Source organism: Rhagoletis zephyria, unplaced genomic scaffold, assembly GCF_001687245.7.
Source record: "Rhagoletis zephyria isolate East Lansing unplaced genomic scaffold, Rhagoletis_zephyria_1.1 Rzeph_scaffold_00235, whole genome shotgun sequence".
In the NCBI taxonomy this organism is placed as follows: Eukaryota; Metazoa; Arthropoda; class Insecta; order Diptera; family Tephritidae; genus Rhagoletis; species Rhagoletis zephyria.
Window position 1 is genome coordinate 221,833 of NW_016157319.1, and position 20,217 is coordinate 242,049.

The window sequence follows — 20,217 nt, forward strand, 5'->3', positions numbered from 1 at the left end:
TTGCTTACTGGTATAGACAGAATTCTACCAATTACCTTCGTCACTTCTCTGAACTCTGTATTCGTATAAAAAGTCTTATCCACTGCGTATCAAAATATCAAGTGATTGAATTGATGGATGTTAAGGCAAGATTGAAGTTGCGAATCGATAATAGTTTCAACAATGACGAGGTTGTTTAAATATTTTAAATGACACTAGGACAGTGATTCAAAAAAGAAAACTACTTATTGTTAGTCATATTTTCATGAAATCGAAGAACCTCAAAGTTTTTAACCGCAACTCGTAGAAATTAATGTCAAACCCGCACCGCGCTAATTCAGTCCCAAGCCCGGAGGCTCCCCCGGACCGTGAGGTTTATTTTTACCTTACTAATGTATATATCGTTACCTAAAGGTGAAAAGGTGCCAAGTCCATTTTTTTTAAATTGTTCGCAATTTACTCGAAATTTTGAGGGTTTAGAGGTCAAATGGACCTCAGATTCGGATTCAGTGGTTCGAAAAACATGTCGGTAGGTGGGTCTGGTTAAAAGCACACACCACCAGAAAAAATAAATGTATTTAATGCTGCCAACCGCTGTTTTCTTGATTAAAATAAATGGGAGGAAATAAGCCATTGTGGTAGTGGCAACCCTGATGCCGACCGATCCCAACACTGTTATACAGCGCACGCACCCAGGAAATATACAAATAACATTCGTTGGTATAGAATGGTAAGGGGGAGGGGGCGGAAAATCATGTCTGTGGTGTCCATGACGATGGCGCGGCAGTTGCGGCAACGGCAGCGGCAGCGGCAACGACGATGGTGACGCTTGTAGTGGTGGTGGTGGCGGCATATGTATCTATGTATGTAACCGCTGCTGCTGTATTGATACTGGAGCTTCGGCGCATGCCGCCGCATGTGGTGACTTTGGCTTTTTTGGGCTTTGTTTTTTTTCGGCTTTTTATTAACAAGAAATGCATACAATACACACCCGCACGCGGTGGCACAAACGCACGTACTTGCACAAACTTAAACACATGCATGCCTGCTGCATAGGTTGGGTAGATACTAAAGTAGATTTGTATGCTGAAATATTGGGTATTCTTCGCGCAGAAGAGTCTCACGTCATTCTTTCATATTTCTACGGCTGACATACGTACATTTGTATATACCATGTACATGCATACATAAGTACTAGTATATGCCTTAATGTGTATGTACAAACAAACAAATAAACATATCAACGACCAATAACGACAAACGACAGCAACAACGGCTGTGGCAGCAGCAACGACAACGGTAACGGCAACGGCAACGACAACAGCAAAACGATTCGCCTGAGTACAATATTTCGACTGTGTAGTGATTCAGTCAGTACGCTGTGTGGCTGTGCGAAAAAAACTATCAAAACATTCCGCCTGCGTTGGTGTGCCACTCGCCTCGAAGAAAAAAAGGTCCTGTAAAACAAAAATATTCACACAAACGAAAAGGGGTGCAGTGCTTACAAAAAAAAATTATTAAAAAAATATTTATAATAAATTTTTTATTTTTAATAAATTAAAGTGCAATAAAAGTGTTTTATCGTTGCTGCTCTGTTTCCAAAGTTGTTTCGTGTGGCATTGTAAACGCGTTAATTTGAAATTGTTCGCCAGCTGCTTGTGATTATCTGTCTATCTATCTGGATATCTGCATTAATCAGCAGATTCCGCAGTTTGTCAATTGGTACAAATTATCGAAATTTTCTCTTTCACTTCGGGGAAGCCAGCCAGCCAGTCGGTCAGCCAGCCAGCCATGACATCAGTGCGCAACAATGCAGTCTCCGCCGCTCTGCTGCTGGGATGGGTTATTTTTGGGTGCCTAAATAGTTCTGGTATGTGAATGTGTACTGAAGAAAATATTAAATTTCGCAATGAATAGGAGGGGAAACAATTTGTTTTTTATTTTATTACATTTTAGTTTTTCTTTTTTTTGGCATAAGAAAAGTTTGTTCGAAATCAATCTTGAAAACATTACTCATTTAAGTAGGTATGTAGTTGTTGGTTTAAAGTTGTCCTTCAACGAATGAAAAGCGTGTTAAGCACATTTTCTCAGTTTGCAGATTATGTGTGTGAAATTTGTATTTGATTTCAAAATTTTGAGTCAGGATATAGTGAAGATACATTCATATAAAGCTTAAGGAAATTTAATGGGAAAGTATTGAGCGCATTTTCAGTTACATAGATATAGTCAAAGTTGTTTCGTATAAAAAAAAAAAATTTCAAAAAAATTTCAATTGACGATCAATTAAAAAATAATAGCTTCCATTTATTCAAATAAAAAATACAAATAAAATTAAAAGACAAAGTAAAAAAAGTAGTGGTCAAATTCAAGAAAATAAAGAATTCAAAACAAAAGTAAACTTTAAAAACTATAGGGGTATTCACCAAATTGCGCAATTGACCTGGTACTCGTGCAAAAAAAAATTGATTAGCTCAAAGCAACGAAGTCTTCAAAGTTATTGCTTGAGCTAATAAGCCCTTTTGCCCAAGTGTCAGGTCACCTGCTCAATTTAGTGAATACTCCTTCCATAAATCCAAGTTTCAATATTACAAAATTTTGAAAAATTTATTAAATATAAAAAATGCCACTCCCTTATCACAATTTTATTTTCAAATTTCGAGTATTCAGTCAGCAAAAAAAAAAATCACAAATTCTCGAGAAATTTAGGCCAAAAATTTCGCTTGAAAATATTTTTTTTTTTTATTAAGTCTGATAGGAAACAGCCATTTTTTAAAAACTATACATTTGTTTATTTCAAAGCCAGTTTTTGCCACGACATTCATTTTTTCATAAGTATATAAACTGTAAATTTTAACTTTTTTTGTTTTATTTATTTTAAATTTATACTTTTAGATTTTCGTTTTACGTATTTATTCTTAATTTTAAATTTTTGCTTTTATTCTTAATTATTTTAGTAATAGTAATAATGATTTTTGGTATAAAATTTTTGACTTTTAAGTTTGTAGCTTTGAATTTTTGTTCTCTTTTTTAGTTGTTTTTTAGTTCAAAATTTTTTGTTTTGTTTGTAAATTTTTAGTTTTTGAATATTTGTTTAAAGATTTGATTTTTAGTTTTTTTTTTTGTATTTAAAAATTTTTGTTTGTTTTAAATTTTTGTTTAATTTTAAATTTTTGTTTTTTTTATCTTACTCTTAATTAAAAAAAAAAAAATGTTCCTTTGAATCTCTGCTTTTATGTAGAAGAGTTTAAGTAAGCTCGATTTTATTCGCCATTATTTAAGGCCAATCAAGGTTGAATTTGTATACATATGTATGTATGTATATATGTATGTGTTATGTACATAAATATGTTTGCTTAAAGAGCTTAAATTCAAGGCGTAACATCTGACTTAAATATTTTAAACACCGAAAACCGAAAAATTTAAATGCCAATGTGTGTACATAATTTAAAGTTCGCATATTTCACTTAAGTTCTCAGAATTTTCATCTCGCTGCACAAATATTGCAATGTTGCAAGTTTTGCAAGTTCATATATTCCAAAACACGAGCATGGGTGGGTATGTATGTACGAGTATGTACTACCATGCATTTTGTATGCCTGAACTTGTATGTAAATATGTACATATGTACATATGTATGTATGTATTTATTTATTTTTTATTTTTTCTTTTTTTCGTGCTTTTGTGAAAACACAGCAAAACTATGTTATGGCATTTCTTCGTGTTTTAAATACCTATACATATTTACATACATAATACCTACATACATACATATGTACCTACATACAACAGCAGCAACGACGGCGGTGGCAGCAGCCATTGCAGCTTTTTGTTGAAAGCTCGCATGCTGCGAAACAATTTTGTGTTTTGTGATAAGAATTTAACACTAGCCGTGTTTTACTTGTCCAGAAATTTAAGCTATTAGCTTATTTTGTATGGAGGACTTACCCAACATAATTATATTGGCTTATGAAAAGCTAAATTGGCTTGTATATTTAACAAGAGGCATTGCCATTCAGCATCAGAAATTTTCTCCTTCAGCCAAAGGAGAAAGAGGCAAAAACTTACTTTGACACTAGTTACGATCCCGTACGAGTCCGGACTAGTCAGAAATAGTCAGAATCAGTCAGATTTTATTGGAAATCGATCCCGTACTCGGTTCTCTCACTATTGAGAGGACAAAAAAGAGAGTAAATACGGTTCTCTCTCTCTGTCAGAAGTTACCAGTTTTAGTCCGAGAATTTTTTGCTGGTAAATTCTGGTAAATGTGTCAAACGATCAGCTGTAGTGTGTTTGGCCACCAAATTGTAAACAAAAGAAAAGTGCACTCTGCTAATTTATGTTGAAAAGTATTTAATTACTTGTTTAAGTGGATTGTAATGAATTTGAAAGTATTTTTGGTTATTTAAATGTGTGAGCTGAGTGTGTTTACAAAAATTTACAACTAAAATTTTGAGGTTATGTTGAAGTTGACAGAAGTTACCATTTTTTACTAGAAAGCGATCCCGCACTTTTCAATGTTACTCTCTCGCTCTGAGCGAATTTTTATTTTTTGACAGTTTTACTAGTCCGAGTCCGAGGAATACGGGATTGCACCTACTATTTGCACTCAAACAACTGTCAAAATTAGGCTAACATAAGATTTAGCATATAGATTTAGCTATTTGCTTGTGATGGTTGAATAAAACATGCCTACTATTAAAGAGCGCGCATACTCAAACCAACTATAGGTGCCACATACATACAGAGGTATGTGTGTACATTCACTCAAAAAATCAGCATACTTGCATATTTATGCAGAAATAGCTGAACATTTGAAAAAAAAGCCAAATAAAAAATTTACAAAAATGGAATTTTTTACCATGTAATAGAAATACGTCAGTGGCAAAAACGGTCAAACTGAGGGGCGGAAATGCGCCAACAAATTAACATAAATACGTATGTATGTACATGCGTATATTTATGTGAAAAAATACATACAACATTTTAAACTTGTCAGAATATCGGCTTTTATACAATTTTTTACACACGTGAATGAGTACTAATAGAGACACTCATATATACTATACACATGTGCATACAGCAGTTGACAAATAAATGAAATCAGTTGGTCGATTGATGGTTTTATCTCATATCCACTAGTATTTGCACAAACCGATTGTCCTCTATAATAACGACACAACTCAAATTATAACAATTTTCAGTAGAGCCAATTAAAACTTTCAAATTATGACTGCTTTATAAAGATTTAGACATTTACCACTGCTCAGCAGTAAGTGTTTGTCAATATCTCTTCTGACAAATGATGCGTCGATGTTCCACAGAAAAATATGGTTATTTACCTACCAACCTAATCCGCTATATAATTCAAATACATGAAATTATGAGTTAGGGCGTTCTTAAAATGGTGGCGATAGTACAAAAGAAAAAAATTAAATGTATTTTGTTTTTGCTTTGGGTACACAAATGTCAAATTTCATGTATCTCAAGGAAGAACTCGTAACTTTCTCACTCTCTCAATTGTAACACCACCTTCTATGAATTCGTCTTGTCAAAACCTTTATAAATGTTTCACACTGGCAATTTATTTTCAAAAATTTGTATACTTAACCCGCTCGACAAGTAGCGATGATATGAGGGTAGTACAGATTTTTTGGAGCTGTGTCAGAGAGATTTGCACTGAGTTTATAGAAGCAAGATTTTTGGACGACTGAGAAACGAAGGCGGCTATAGAAAACAATTTTGAAATGAAATCTTAAAAAAATGCTTTTTCAGTGATTTGTTATTTATTTAACCGCCTAAGCGATTTTTGGCCGAGTTCAAAAAAGCATGCCAGTCGTCGGTTCTCTTCAGAGCCAACTAACACCAATTGAAAATTTCAAGTGATTTAACGGCACTATATTCACAAAAGTAAAAGGTCTACATTTAGAGAATGCATTGAAAATAAAAATTAGTATAATGTCATACATTTCATTCATTAGTTGCCTTAGGCTGGAAACTTTTTAGCCGCCACTTCAAGTTTCAGATGATGTAAGAAGTAAAGATGAAGACAAAAGGCAACAGCTTCACGGAAATTGCGACCACTTGTTGAATATAGTGATCTTTGGTACAAGCGAATTTATTTAAATTTGTGGAGAAATCGTTGTCAAACCAAGAAATATAAAATTAAAAAATTAAGTTGAAAATAATCATATTTGACACAATACCGCCCACTTTACTTGCGTGCATAAAATTTTTGACCTGTTTTTGTGATAATTTTTCAACGGTTTTCAAAAAGTTACTACAAATTTGTTTTCAAATTGCACTTGCACAGCTAAAATTATGCATAATTTTTTTATTTGGTTTTATGCAATAAGAAATATGAATAAAAAAGTTAGCGGTACATCCCTGAATATAAAGCCTATTTGCAAAGTAAAAAGGTGTACCCTAGGTTCGGGCAAAACAAAAACGTCTAAATCGCGTTGCAAAATACTTTCGACCCCCGGGCGCAGGGCGAACCTTTTTTTGTTTGATTATAAGGTGGTACGGTCTAATGTACATATGTTTTTTTTTTTTAACGGACGCTGGGATAGGGAAACCATCTATTAAGTGGCACGTACGAATTTCTCCCAAAGCCGTATTGTTTTAACCGGAAGTTCATTCCAGATAAAAATTTTCCACAAACGTTATGTATTTTTGTCCCGTTAGTTTAATCCACTTGCGGTCGAAACCAGAAGTCGGTAATACCACCATCAGGTGGAGCATCCCTGATTGGGTAGGTCATGTTTTTGCATTTTTTTTTTTTTCAATAAATAAAAATAATTACCTCCGGGTGTTCTAGGACACCCTGTATACATATTTTCGTTGTTGGTGTTTCCGACAGGGTAGGTGTAGGATTAATGTGACCAACTATTTCATGCCCCTTAACCAAAAGTTCCACATCATCTACATAGGCAATCACCCGACAGCCCACTTTTTCTAGTTTTTTCTAGAAGGTCATTTACAACCGAAATCCCGAGCAGACGACAGAGAGAACACCACCTTGTGGAGTGCTCCTAATGACTCTGCACTGAGTGCAGGCGCTCCACGACTCCGCCGCGACAGTTCTGTCCGCCGTAGTAAGCTGTAGATAAGCCTTATTGTTGAAGGCCCCTCGATATCGAAGAAGGCCCCTACTGCATAATCTTTATGCGTGAAGGGTTCCTCTGACCACTTTATCAATGTATGGAGGGCGATATTTGCTGGCCTTTTCTTGCAATAATTTCTTGTACTGATTGGCCTAAAATACCTGGGGTAAACCTGTGTGCCTTTTCCGGCCTTTGAGATGAACGCAACACTGACTACCCTCCAAAACTTGGGGCTATACCCGGTCCTCACGCAGTTCGCATCAAAAGGATCCAATCAATTGCACGACACCTTCAGAGCCCTTTGCAGCTGGACCAATATGATGCCATCGGTCCCCGGCGACTTTAATGGTTTGAACGAATTTATCGCCTATGCCATGTGATGATCGTCTAGAAGAGTGGAGAAGTACAGGATCTGGGGGAAGATTCTGAAACCAGTAAGCACACATTTTCAAATCGCTATCGCACTGTTTTTTGACGCAAAAACATTTACATCAGCGTCAAAAAGTGCGATAGCGATCCAAAAACTGTCGCCAACTGGTTACAAAATATCCCTCCTGAAATAAAAAATATCGCACGCAAAGAAGTACATTTGACTGTACTTCGAAGTTCGAAGTACAAAAGCGAAAAAAGAAGTACTGTACTTCCGAAAGAAGTACTGTTGGTCACATTAAGTATGATGTACATATTTTGGAACGATTTTCCGTCATTCCTTGTCAAATTTGGTTGGAGACAAATCCGTTTCGGCGTTGTGCCACATCTTCACTATATCACAAAGCCATGCTAAATGGTCGTTGGTTCTAGGTCTGGTACATCTTAGCGGATTCTATTCTTTAGTATAACCAGTAGTTGTTGTAGGTAGGTAGAAGTTAGCTGCTTACATCTTCCGGTTTAATTCTTGCCTGGATTCGAAGGTATGCAGGTAAAAGTCAGTTATTTTGTTGCTCTTGATTTCTTTAGTTTTGATCTGAGTTCCCTTGTTTATGGTAGTACCAGGTTTTTGTCCTGTTTAGCGCAAGGTAGCCTAAGTGTTTCGAACAATATATCAGATGCGGTGATTATTTGCTCGTTCATTATTTTTCAGCCGAAAGTCTTTTGTTTGTATACCTCCATATTCTCTAATTCGTTTAGGCGTTGTCAAAGTACCTACTTAAAAAGTGACATCAATTTGAAGTGGAAGTGATAGAAAAATGCCAAAAGCCCCTAAATTTTGGGTTTCGCTGTTTTCTCGAAACGATTTTTTTCTAACTGGTGTACACTAATTCTGAAGATCTACTTTATATCGCTGTCATTTTTGCAAAAAAAAAGGGATTAAGAAAGTTTCCCTATATAGTACGCTGCTAGTACCTCTTAAAAAAAAAAAAAAAAACATTTTTTTTTTGTAAGCACACTATCTGAAAAGAAGGTGCTAATGAATGACTTATATTTCCGCCTTTTATAACTTTTTTAATTTTTTTCTTTGAATATACTCTCAAATATGCACTTTACGAATGTGAAATAAAATTGTTTTTATAACCTTCACATCTGCGTTAGGAGAAAATTTGTTTTTTTTTGTACCTATTTTTTCGACCGTCAGCGTTGTGTAACCTTTTTAATGAAGTGTGGTACAAAAACAATTTTTCACATACCAAATTGCTTTCTCTAAATAACTTTTTTGTAAAATGCATTGTGCTTTTTCTATCCTCAAAAAAAAACGAGATAGATGGCAGCTCTACTCACCTGTCCACCACTGTATCTATAAAACTTTTTCGTATTCATATTCAAAAGCATGCATGTGTGCACAACATAAATTCTTGCATATCGTACATCTGTTTATACGAGTATGTACTTATGTACTATGTATGTTTATATCTGCATGTGCACTCCCAAGTTTTGCTGTGCCGCATGCCGCAGTAGCATGCCAATGAGCGGGTTCGCTACTGGAACTCTTATTCATTCAATATGCCATAATCCACCACTAAGCCATTTCAATGTTTAATTGCTTTTATTTGTGTGTTTGTAAATTTGTATATATGTATATATATATTTTTTTTAATTTCTCTTCGATCAAAAAGTGCTGTACTCATCATGTGCATAAGTGTACTTACAAATATGGGCACTACTTACATTCATTGCGATATACTCATACATGCATAGTATGCCCTCTTTAGCCATGTATTTACGCATGCTCAACAACAGGATTTTTTATTTAATTTTTTATTTTTTGCTTTTAATTGAGGAATTTAGAGTTTGTGTACAGCAAAAATTTTTGTTTTTTGTTGAAATTAACAGTTGTTTTGCCCATGACTTTTTGGTTGTTTTAACAATTTCTATACATTTTAACCCTTTTGGCATTTACATATGTATGCATGTATGTACATGTCTATGCATGTATGTACTTGCATGCATATCTAAATATGGGCATTCATTTATATGTATGTATTGTATTTGAATGCTCACACGTACTTAAATTCATTAAATTACTCATTGTCCCATTATTGGCTGGAAATTTTAATTGACCTTCCATTTGAGTATTATCTTGCGCGGCTTTGGCTGCTAGTATTTTATTATGAATAAAATTATTGGCGTTCCATTTTCCCACCAGCAAAAAAAAAAAAGAAAGTTAAATGTGCCAAGTACAAATGCGTTGAAATCGATATATTGTGAGTAGAGTAATGTTACCAACAGATTATCCTAATCTTTAACCCTTTAATACAAGCCATGAGCCAAAATTTACTCACATGGCTTTCCTTGCAAGTATCGTAGCTGAAGACGATATGCGAGAGCGGCATAATGTGGAAGAATCTATGACAGAATTAACCAATTGTGTTTTTAAGGTTAGCATTCTGGGGTTTATACCGTTCTCTATAGCTCTTTTTCTGGATTCCTCCATCTCCAAGCAAGATTTTCATTGCCTTTGGCAGAATTTATTCAACTTCTATCTAGTAGAATGTGCGGTGGGATGGGTGAAATGTCTATCCCAAAGAATGGAGTTCTCTCCACACACCTATACAACTTGACCATAAACAGTCTGCTCCAAAGCTTACGGGGCTAACGTTGTGAAACGAAAGCCCATGCTGAGGAGCTTACCGCAACAGCAGTGTGTAAACACCGCTCAACTTCTAAAAAAAACTTATACAAAATACTCTATGTTTTGTAGAGCGAAGGACAGTTGAGTAACAACACCCAATCCTGTGTGTTCTTTACCTGTTCGGTTACCGAATTCTAGCTCCCTTCACTAAATGTTGGTACACTGACACTGGCGGACGCATTTGACAAATCATACAGAGAGAGGCTACCGCCCGCTGAAATACTCAGAATACTCTGTAGGAATGGTTGGACCGGAGAGTGGCAGAAAAAATGTTCCAACTGTCTGCTTTGAGCCTGAGGCCTGGCACCTGCGCCAGAACGTGTTGAGAGATATGCCGCTTCTTTCAGCACGCACACCCAAGGGCCGTATTTTCCTTTCTCACACTAACATCGCCCTAGTAGATATGTATTACACATCTATCTGGTAATCTTATAGGATGCTGTACAGCTCAACCAACCTCTTCTTAGATTTCAAGCTTAAATTCCGGTAATCTGTTTTTGATTTGCCTAATCGAGGCGCTCATGTCCACTCGATGGGACATGATTTGTGCGGAGCCGCACCATCCGCCGTTTAATTACCGATTTAAAATGGAACGGAAACAAACTACACAAAATAGAAAATGTCAAACTATTTTGGTCTTCCATCGAATTATTTTATAACCTACAACGGTATAATGAAATCAAAGAAGAAAAAATTTTTCACTAATACCACAACTAAAACACGGTTTACATCACGTCAGATTCGATCGATTTGCTTTGTACTAGCTATTGTGTCGATTAAAATTATTCAAAGGACCGTTTCCTTCCTTCGATAAAAGTGAATTTGGAAAATATTTTAAAATTCCTTCAACGTGCACTAAACAAAATGAAACCGATTGTGAAGGTAATCTAATAAAAATACGCGGAACAAAATACGACAACAAGATTGGGCTAGATCCTGGGTGTCGACTCATTTTTGCTGGCATCCAGAACAATGTTCCTGTGAAAATCAAAAATTCGTACTATCAACACCTTTCTGGTTTCTATTCTCGCAAAATAACACTACATAAATATACGAAAGATTTCACGATACAATCAGAATTGTCTGCGAATTCATCGAACTTCCGTGAATACTGTAAATTTCAACTTGAAATACCGGAGCAAAAACAAAAAATTTTCTCGCAAAGAAAGGTGGCTCCGCTGAAGCTGAAGAAATACATTTGCCGACAAAAAGCCTGAAACCAAATTGTGCAACAACTGGTACCAAACAAAGAAGAGAAAACGTTAATCAGCATCGGATCAACAGAGATTGCTTCAAACTCACCAATGCGCGGATATAGGCGTACACCAAATCGGTTACTAATCGCAGCACTAAAACAACGGCATGCAGGAATTCTAATGGTTAATGAATTCAGAACAACCAAACTTTGCGCAAAATGTTACAACGTAAACCTGACGTCCAAATCGCCCCACAGGTACCAGTTTTGTCAAAAATGTCGTACATGCTGGAATCGCGACGTCTATGCTGGGAAAAACATTCTCTACCTTGGAGAATGTATCATTAACCAAGAACAAAAACACGAGAATTTTCCCAAATAAGATGTGATTATTTCATTTATGGCGAAAAATATGCACATCGAAATGATGCGCCCAGTGCCCTCATTCTCCTGGAACGCCCTCAACTGAGGATGCATGTTGGAATTATCACTGATTTCCAAAAAAGCGAATTCAAAAGAAAGAAACCCTTTGGCTTAGCGCCTTTGGGCACAGCCTAATCCAATTGAACAGACAGAACGCTGCAAAAAAAATTTTAAGATTACTAAGGTGTCAAAACGACGAATACAGTGGAAACAAGTGGATGGTAAAAAAGTACAGCACAACGTTTCACCGGTGAGAGATGAGCCTGGCAAGCCCATAACCTACTTTGCGTGGAGCGAGGAGGTTTAGGGGAGTCTACGTTGACTTCACGCTAAAATGGCTAATGGTAGTAATTTCAAGCTGTGAAACATGTGGTACTGTACCAGGATCGATGGAGCATAGTTCATGATTACCAGGGTCGAAGGTTTTCGTACATACCTAACGAAATCCCGACGTCTAAGCCGATATAGCCGAAGTTGTTGCACTCAGCGAAACTAAACGCTAACGATCAGAATCTGTTTCTGGGGTGATTCAGGTTAAGGTGTTGTTGTCACCCCCAAAGGTAATATAAACACTCTGGAGGTTGGAAAGTTAGACAATGCCATCAGGTCCAGTACCGAGTAGCCGAGGCTATGCTTACTCTGCAGTTGGAGGTGGGTAGTTCAAGAATATTGAAGGTAATGCAAGGAGCAGTGCTGTACCCGAGAAGGATACTATCCCGAATTAAATGGAAAGTTCTGCAATTATACCTTCACCGCAGTAAAGAGAACTTTGCCGAGTTACTACTCACATTATAGGGGTTGGGTGTATGGGATGCCTACGGGTTGGCTCTAGTGCAGTAGCTTTCAACTTCATACTACAATTAAAGATATCACTTGGCCATAAGGGAAAATCGAGGTAGAGAATCTCTGAGTTTAATTGATCTTTAAGTTTTTGAGAATACGATTTCGATATCCATATGACCTCATTACGTCTAGATCAAGGTTCAAACGCCTTACTTCGAATGATATATATATTTTTTTACCACCAATGCTGAAAGATCAGTAAATTTCACGTCCACATACGGTTTGATCGTCTAGTCAAAATGACTTATGGAGGTCGTTTAGAGGTCAAGTCCTTTTTTGTAATCTCAGCTGGAATTTCGCCGTTTATCGATTTCTAAAAGTTTTTTTCTTATTTTCATAGACTTAAATAAATAAATACGCAGCTACTTAACTACATATTTTACATTGGTACACTTTGTTTTCTTTCGCAGTTCTGGCAGATGTCGCCCAGAAGTCAAGTGAAAAATCACAAAACCCAGACAGCGTTGACATAGACTACTACGATGAATCGAGTCCTGAAAATATGAAGGTGCCAGGCAAGCCTGCGCCCACACTAATGCCATATTTTGAGGAGGAGAAGAAAACTGTGTATGCCAAAGAGGACACTAAAGTGGTTTTGCATTGTCCTGCCAAGAATTATAATGGTAAGTTATTAATGAGAAATATATGTACGATGGAAGAAAGAGATAAAAAATTAAGCATGCAAATTCACGCAGACGCATACACACTTACATATGGGTTGCCATGTGTATCTGTGTGTTTGCTAAGTGAATATACAGTGACTAAAAAAAGTATTCACATGTTGATTTTTTTTTAATATTTGCTATGATTTTCAAGTTAAAATTTTTTTGTTATCTTTTTTATAAAGCTGCTACTTTATACATGTGAAAGTTTGTGAGTGGTTGGACGTATTTTAATAAAATTTAGCACGCAAATAGTTTATAACCTGCATTGAAGAGTGTTGCCACCTTTTTAAAAAGTGAATATCAATGAATTAATTAGTTAAATAATATATTTCAGCAGTGTAGATAACAAACGGAAAGGGTTTATAAACTATTTATTTCGAAAATATTTTTTAGGGGTTTGCCACCCGTTCAAAAATTAAAATCGATTAATTAATAAGTTAAATAAAGTATCACAACAATGCGGGTGTCAAAAAAATTGTTTGAAAAAGATTTATTTCGAAAATATTCTTTAACCCTGCTTCGATAACCTACATACGTCTCCGAGACGTTGGCTTTTCACACTCCATCTCTCTTTCGCTAAATGGAGACTGAAATCTGGGGGTGTTTCCATTATAAATGAAGAATATCTATACAAAAATTAATATAAGGTATCTTTATTAGAGCATTAGAAGCCAAATCAATCATTTTTAGAATTTATAGCTGTCTGTCTGTATGTTTGTTTGTACGCCCATCAGTCAAAAACGAATGCATTAAATTGAATGCAGTTTTCACCAATGTATTGCTAGAGGTCTAACTTAAAATATAGAGTTGCCGCTTATTTGAAAATTTCAACTTAAATTGATACGATAAAGTAAATATTGCAATTTGGCTGCCAAAAGAAAGAGGTTTAAAAGGGCTTATAACCGAAAATATTTTTGTTGCCACATGTTTGAATTGTAATTGATAAGATAAATTAAATATTGCAATATGGGTATCAAACTGAAGAGGCTTGGGAAAGTTTACTGCCGAAAATATTTTTGAGGAGGGTTGCCACCTGTTTGAAAAATTTTATTTAATTAAATGGATAAAATATATGAAATATTACAATACGGGTATCAAACAACAGAAAAATACTTTTAAGGCGCAGTTAAGCACACCGGGTATTTGCTAGTTTCTAAATAAATGCATTTAAGTAATAAATAAATATTTGAAGTTTCAATTTCTTTGGAAAAAATTTTCATAAAATTTTAATTACCATAAAATTAAGGCTAGGAAACCATGATACGTCGCACAGTCGTATGGCTATCTTCTCATCAACTGTCAGTAGGGTTATCATCTGTTGGGTTGCCATCTGTTCAAAAAAATAAAATCAATTCAGAGGTTAAACGAAACATTTTAAAATGGGTATTAAAACGAGATAAACTTTACGAAGGTTGCCACCAGTTTGGAAATTTAATTGAAAAATTAAATAAAATCCTGTGATAAGTGTGAGAGTTTTTTAGTGAGTGTGTGAGTATATTTGTTGGCTTTTTTCGTTTTATTTTAAATCACAACGTTAAACCAAACTTAACGCGGGCAGAGCTGCGGGCAAAAGCTAGTACATATATTTATACAAAAACGGTAAAACAATTTTAACTTGAAAAACATTGCTTTATAGCCCAATTCTGTATCGGCGACAAAAATTTTTTTTCCTGACAAATTTAAACTTTTTCATATATTTTTCCGTAATAAAACTTTGAAAAGAATTTGTCACTGATATAGAATAGAGCCGTTAGTTTAAAAAAATCAACATGTGAAAGTTGTTTGAGTCACTGTACATACATATTTTGGAATGATGGCATGATTCATTTTTAAAGCGTAGCTTCATTAACACATAACTAAACATATATCCATATATTTATATATTTATATGTATACATATTCACATTCACTTCGATATTCACGCATACATATGTACTTACATATATACACGTTCATTGGGCTTAATTATTTGTAGTAAATATATCTACCTGATAGAATATAAGAAAATATGTAAATTATAATTTCGCAGTAAACGCATGTGTGCTTCTACGAGTATCTATCACCTTCTGTTCGCTGCTTATAGAAATTCACACCTACTTTTTTGTACACACCCTTTCCTTGGATTGATCTATGTACATACATACATATGTGCATCCATACATTCATATGAATGCGAAGTACGATTTCATTTCCTTTCAACGCACACCCCACGCCCCACTTGCCCGCCTTCGCCTACACCCTTTACTAATCGCGACACCATTTCCATTCCATTCGCACTGATACGAGTATTCATACAAATTTGCATTTAGTATTTAACATTCATTAGAATCGATATTTGACTTTGTCACTTTTTTTCTTCTCAACTTTTTCACACTACGTCGCCGCCTACATGTACATACACACATACACTTCGCTTGCTCAAAGAATCTCAACATTTGATAATGTGGTTCAAGAGCAATAATACCATCACCACTGGCCGGGAGATTATCGTCGATGCCGCTCTGGGCTATCACCTGGACAATGACATGAATTTGATTATTGATAAAGTATCGGACAAAACTAAAGGCGAGTACCATTGCGCCATTATGCCACAGGATGTACGCATGAAGATATTTTTGGAAATCGGCGAAGAGCCTAAAGTGGACCACAACGGACAAGCGATGGTGAGCGCAAGCGCACTGTGTCTGATGTTAGCGCTACTGGTGCGCGAATTGAGCTTTGGAATTGTGAGCTTAGATAAATTTTTTTAGGCATTCAATTCAAAAAAACAGTTGTTTACTTGAAACTCTAGTATGTAAAACAAAGTGTATTGTAAATGTGGGTACTACTCGCATAGCTGAGGATAATTGTTTTTTTTTTTTTTGTTTTTTAATCCACAATACTACAACACTACTACATAGCTTACCTAAAGCAGCAGACCAAATACAGAAGAAGTTACATATAAAAAAAAAAAAATAGACAGGGTGTATATACTTACTTTTGAAGTAGTACATATATATGTATGTATACCACATGTACTAAGTAGTGTATGAAAACTAGTGTAAAATCCAGCATACTTAATATCTACATTATAAGCACCATAGTAATTTTAAATTAATACGTGTATGTATGTACTATGTTTTGGAAACTTGTGGAAAGAGTTTAATATACGATCTAGAATGTTGCATAGTCATATACAACTCTTAAAGCAGTATAATAATTTGGAAATTCTCTCAAAATTAATCATGTTGTTTTCGTTAAGTTTGTGTTTACAAGTTTTCACCTTTTTGGGCGTTAAAAAACAAGTTTCATTGGAACGGCGAAATTTTAATATTCTAGAAAAATGCATTTTTGTACATATTTAAACTTGAAGTTCTAATCTTTAGTGGCGTTTTTCATCGAATAGACGAATTTTTAAATTTTTCAAATTTCTCATTTCGGCAAGCTTAGGCCTGACAATTTTTCACAATTTTAATCGTTAAAAATGTTTTTCTTCGAATTGACGAAATTTTAAAAATTCCGTCACAAAAATTTCCTAGTTGTATGTAGACAGAGTTAAACCTACTTTTAAAACATTTTAACGTCCTAAACATTTTAAAGTCTAATCTAATTTTCCTAAATAAATTATTCTTATTACAGTAGGCTGAAGCGTAGAAATTATTCACGATTTTGAGCTTTAAAAACGTGTTTCATTTATCGATGAATTTTTAAATATTCTCGAAAACAAATTTTACAATTTTTATGTGAGCGAACCCTTTGAAAAGTTGAAAATCTTAAGCCTTGGTGGCACATTTTTTTTTTTTTTTTAATTTTAAGCTCTAAAACATTTTCTATCGGGTTGACGAATTTTTACTAGTTCTAAAAAAACATATTTTCAAAATTTTTAAAGCCTTAACCTTAGTAGCACTTTTCACCGAATCGACGATTTTTTCAAATTTCCAAAATAAATTATCCTCGTTTTGGCAAGATTAGGCGTAGAAAACCAATTTTACCATGTTTACTATGTATAGTAACTCAAACAAATGACCACGTGTTGAGTTTCTTCAAATATTCACAATTCTTGTGAACAGGAAAATAGGAAAAAATGGTTAAATTATGCGTTAAATCAACGAAAAATTGTGTGCCTGTAACGTTGTAATGTATTTTTTTAATTTTTCGTCTAATCGAAGATTTTAAATCAAATAGTTGGAAATTTGCAATCTTAATGTTTGAATTTTATTTTGATAGCAAGTATTTGTCGTAATATTTTTACAGGAAGTAGGCGATAATCTCGTTTGATACAAAAAATACCCTGACCTTTAAAATGACTCTCAAAAATAGATTGTTTTAAATTTTTTCTTCCGTTTTTGATCTGAAAACTGTGCAATGAAATTAAAACAAGTAATTTTTAGCAAAAAAAAACCGACTTCAACTCTCATATAAAAAAAAAATATATATATATATCTCATGATCCGCTGATCGGATCTGAACCAGATTAGTATGGGACCATCTCTGAGACACTACCTTTCCGATGCAAAATAATTATCGAAATCGGTTGACGTGGTCCAAAGTTATGCGGTAACATACATAAAAAAAAAAATATTCCGACGAACTGATAACCTCCTCCTTTTTTGGAAGTCGGTTAAAAAAAATTTAAAACATAGAGTTTTGCTATCTTGCGACAAGGAATCCATTTCCATGGTCGGTAGAACCGAAAAACACATTTTAATTTTTTTAGAAGGCAACTAATTGTTGCTTTTAACTTAAAAAAATATTGTTAAGGTTGTTTTCAAGGTCAAGTTAATTTTTATTCAATGAGACCTTCAAAACTAAAAGTAATTTAATGTAATGAACTTTTTAAAATAAATTTAAAATGTGTTTTTCGGTTCTTGTGACCATGGAAACGGATTCCTTGATGCAAGTATGGCAAAACTTTTTAACAAATGCAATGCCTACTGTTTTCAGGTCAAAAAAGGAACACATTTAAAACTTCCTATTTTTGAAGGCCATATGAAGGGTTAAGGGATTTTTTTTTATCCAACGAGACTATTTTTCCTGAATTCTCCATCTCAGAATCTTTAAAAAACTATTAAATTTATTTCGCTTGCTGCATCGCTCTCTAGATATTAGATTTTATCACAAAAATGTTTATTTTCACATTTTGTGCCATGCTTTGAATACTGCAGGTGAGATGACACTTCTTCATCATGCAGGCAATATTTAATTTAACATAGATTGGAGAAAATTATTATTTTTTTAATAAAAAAGTCTACAAATTGAAAATATGGACTGGTGTAGGCGTTAAATAGACTAATTTTCAAATAAAAAAAAACAGTACTTTTGAATTAATAAAATTTCTGTATTCATCAAAAAGTGGAATTTTCATCAAAAAGATGCATTTTCATCAAAAATATGCATTTTCATCGAAAAGATGAATTTTCATCAAAAAGTTGAATTTTAAATATTCATTTGATTTCTATTAGATGAATATTGTAAATTCATCTTTTAGATGAATATTACCTATTTATTTGTTTAAAAGTATTTATTTTATTATAAAATATTTAAAAAACGTCCATTAGATGAATATTAAAAGTTCGTCTATTAGATGAATATGACATCGGTAGCCCATGTATGAGATGCTGAAAAAAATTTAGATATTTTTTTGCTAGATATTTCAGGCCCTTCAAACCGAATCGAAAAAAAATACTGCTTCGAACCTATTTCCATGAAATTATTTCATTTTTCTCCCAAACTGCCTTTGATTGCGCTACACACACACGCACATTTGTATGTCATATTACTTTTGCAAAAAAAAAAAACAAGAATGTATTCTGAGCGAAAAGGAGTGAAAAGCCAAAAACTCCACGTTGACGCGTATTTGTTCAAACCTGTAGTTGTTGATTTAGTATAAAATTACATATATGTACATATGTATGCGTCGTATATAAAAACGTATTTATTTACATACACAGTCGGATAATGTACTCGTTGTTGTGTAAGGATCTTGTATTGTCCGCCGGAGAATTTGGAAACCTAAACAGCAGTTATAATAGAAATTTCCCATGTGAAATGTCAACAAATCCCTAGCAGTCGCATAATTAACTTGCACTTGTTGTTGTAATGCTAAATATAATGCTAAATTGAGCTAGGTGACGAAATATGTATGTATGTGGTTTAGCATTAAGTGAAAATAAGTATTAATTCAGAAAGTCGAGGAATTGATGGAATACTTGTGGCGTATATACTACTATATACAAATATATGTACATATGTATGTATGTAGGTAGATTAGCATGTGAAAGTGAAATAGAAAGCAGTGAAACCGAAAAGTGCCATTATTTTACATAAAAACAGTAGAAGAGAAGAGAGTATAGAAAATTTTACTAAATCAAAACTTTTAGCAAATGCTTTTAAAAAAAAAACATCTATATGTACATATGTACATCAAACGATGGAGGAACTCATACACTACAGATCACTAATTTGAGTTTTTAGGAGTATTTTTTATCGTAACTCTGGCTAAAATTGTGTCTAACTAAAAAAGCTATTTGAGCTATTTTTTAATACATACATGTACAAGTGTATATATAAAAATAGATTTAAACAAAAAAAAGATATTACAAAAATATTCATAAATACATACCCCTGCCTTTTGCATACACCTATATAATTACTTAAAAAAATATGTATCCTTTAAAATCTATTATAACTGCTTGTTTACGCTGTCATGAGTACAAATTTTTACGGGTAGTACGGGCCACTAAACCTGATTTTTTCATGAAATTTACGTTTTTTCGCATTTATCTCGTAAATGACAAGAGCTATAGAAAAAATGTAAATGAGAAACTTGTAGGAAATTTTATTTCCTACAAAAAAGCTCATTAGCGCTTAATCGCTATCTTCAATACTGCTTGAGATATTTCAATTTTAAGTTTATGAAGTTTTAAATTTTTATCAAAAATCACGTAAAATTATAAAAAATAT

General features: G+C 34.1%; 1 protein-coding gene across 1 annotated transcript; it reads left to right on the forward strand.

Annotated features, from left to right (window-relative positions):
* The first annotated feature begins 1,267 nt into the window (after positions 1 to 1,267).
* LOC108358318 (uncharacterized) lies at positions 1,268 to 16,465 on the forward strand. Its single transcript, XM_017609585.1, has 3 exons — positions 1,268 to 1,849; positions 13,021 to 13,233; positions 15,700 to 16,465. Exons 1-3 carry the CDS (start codon positions 1,771 to 1,773, stop codon positions 16,023 to 16,025), a joined length of 618 nt encoding a protein of 205 aa, XP_017465074.1. The 5' UTR covers positions 1,268 to 1,770; the 3' UTR covers positions 16,026 to 16,465.
* Positions 16,466 to 20,217: the final 3,752 nt, after the last annotated feature.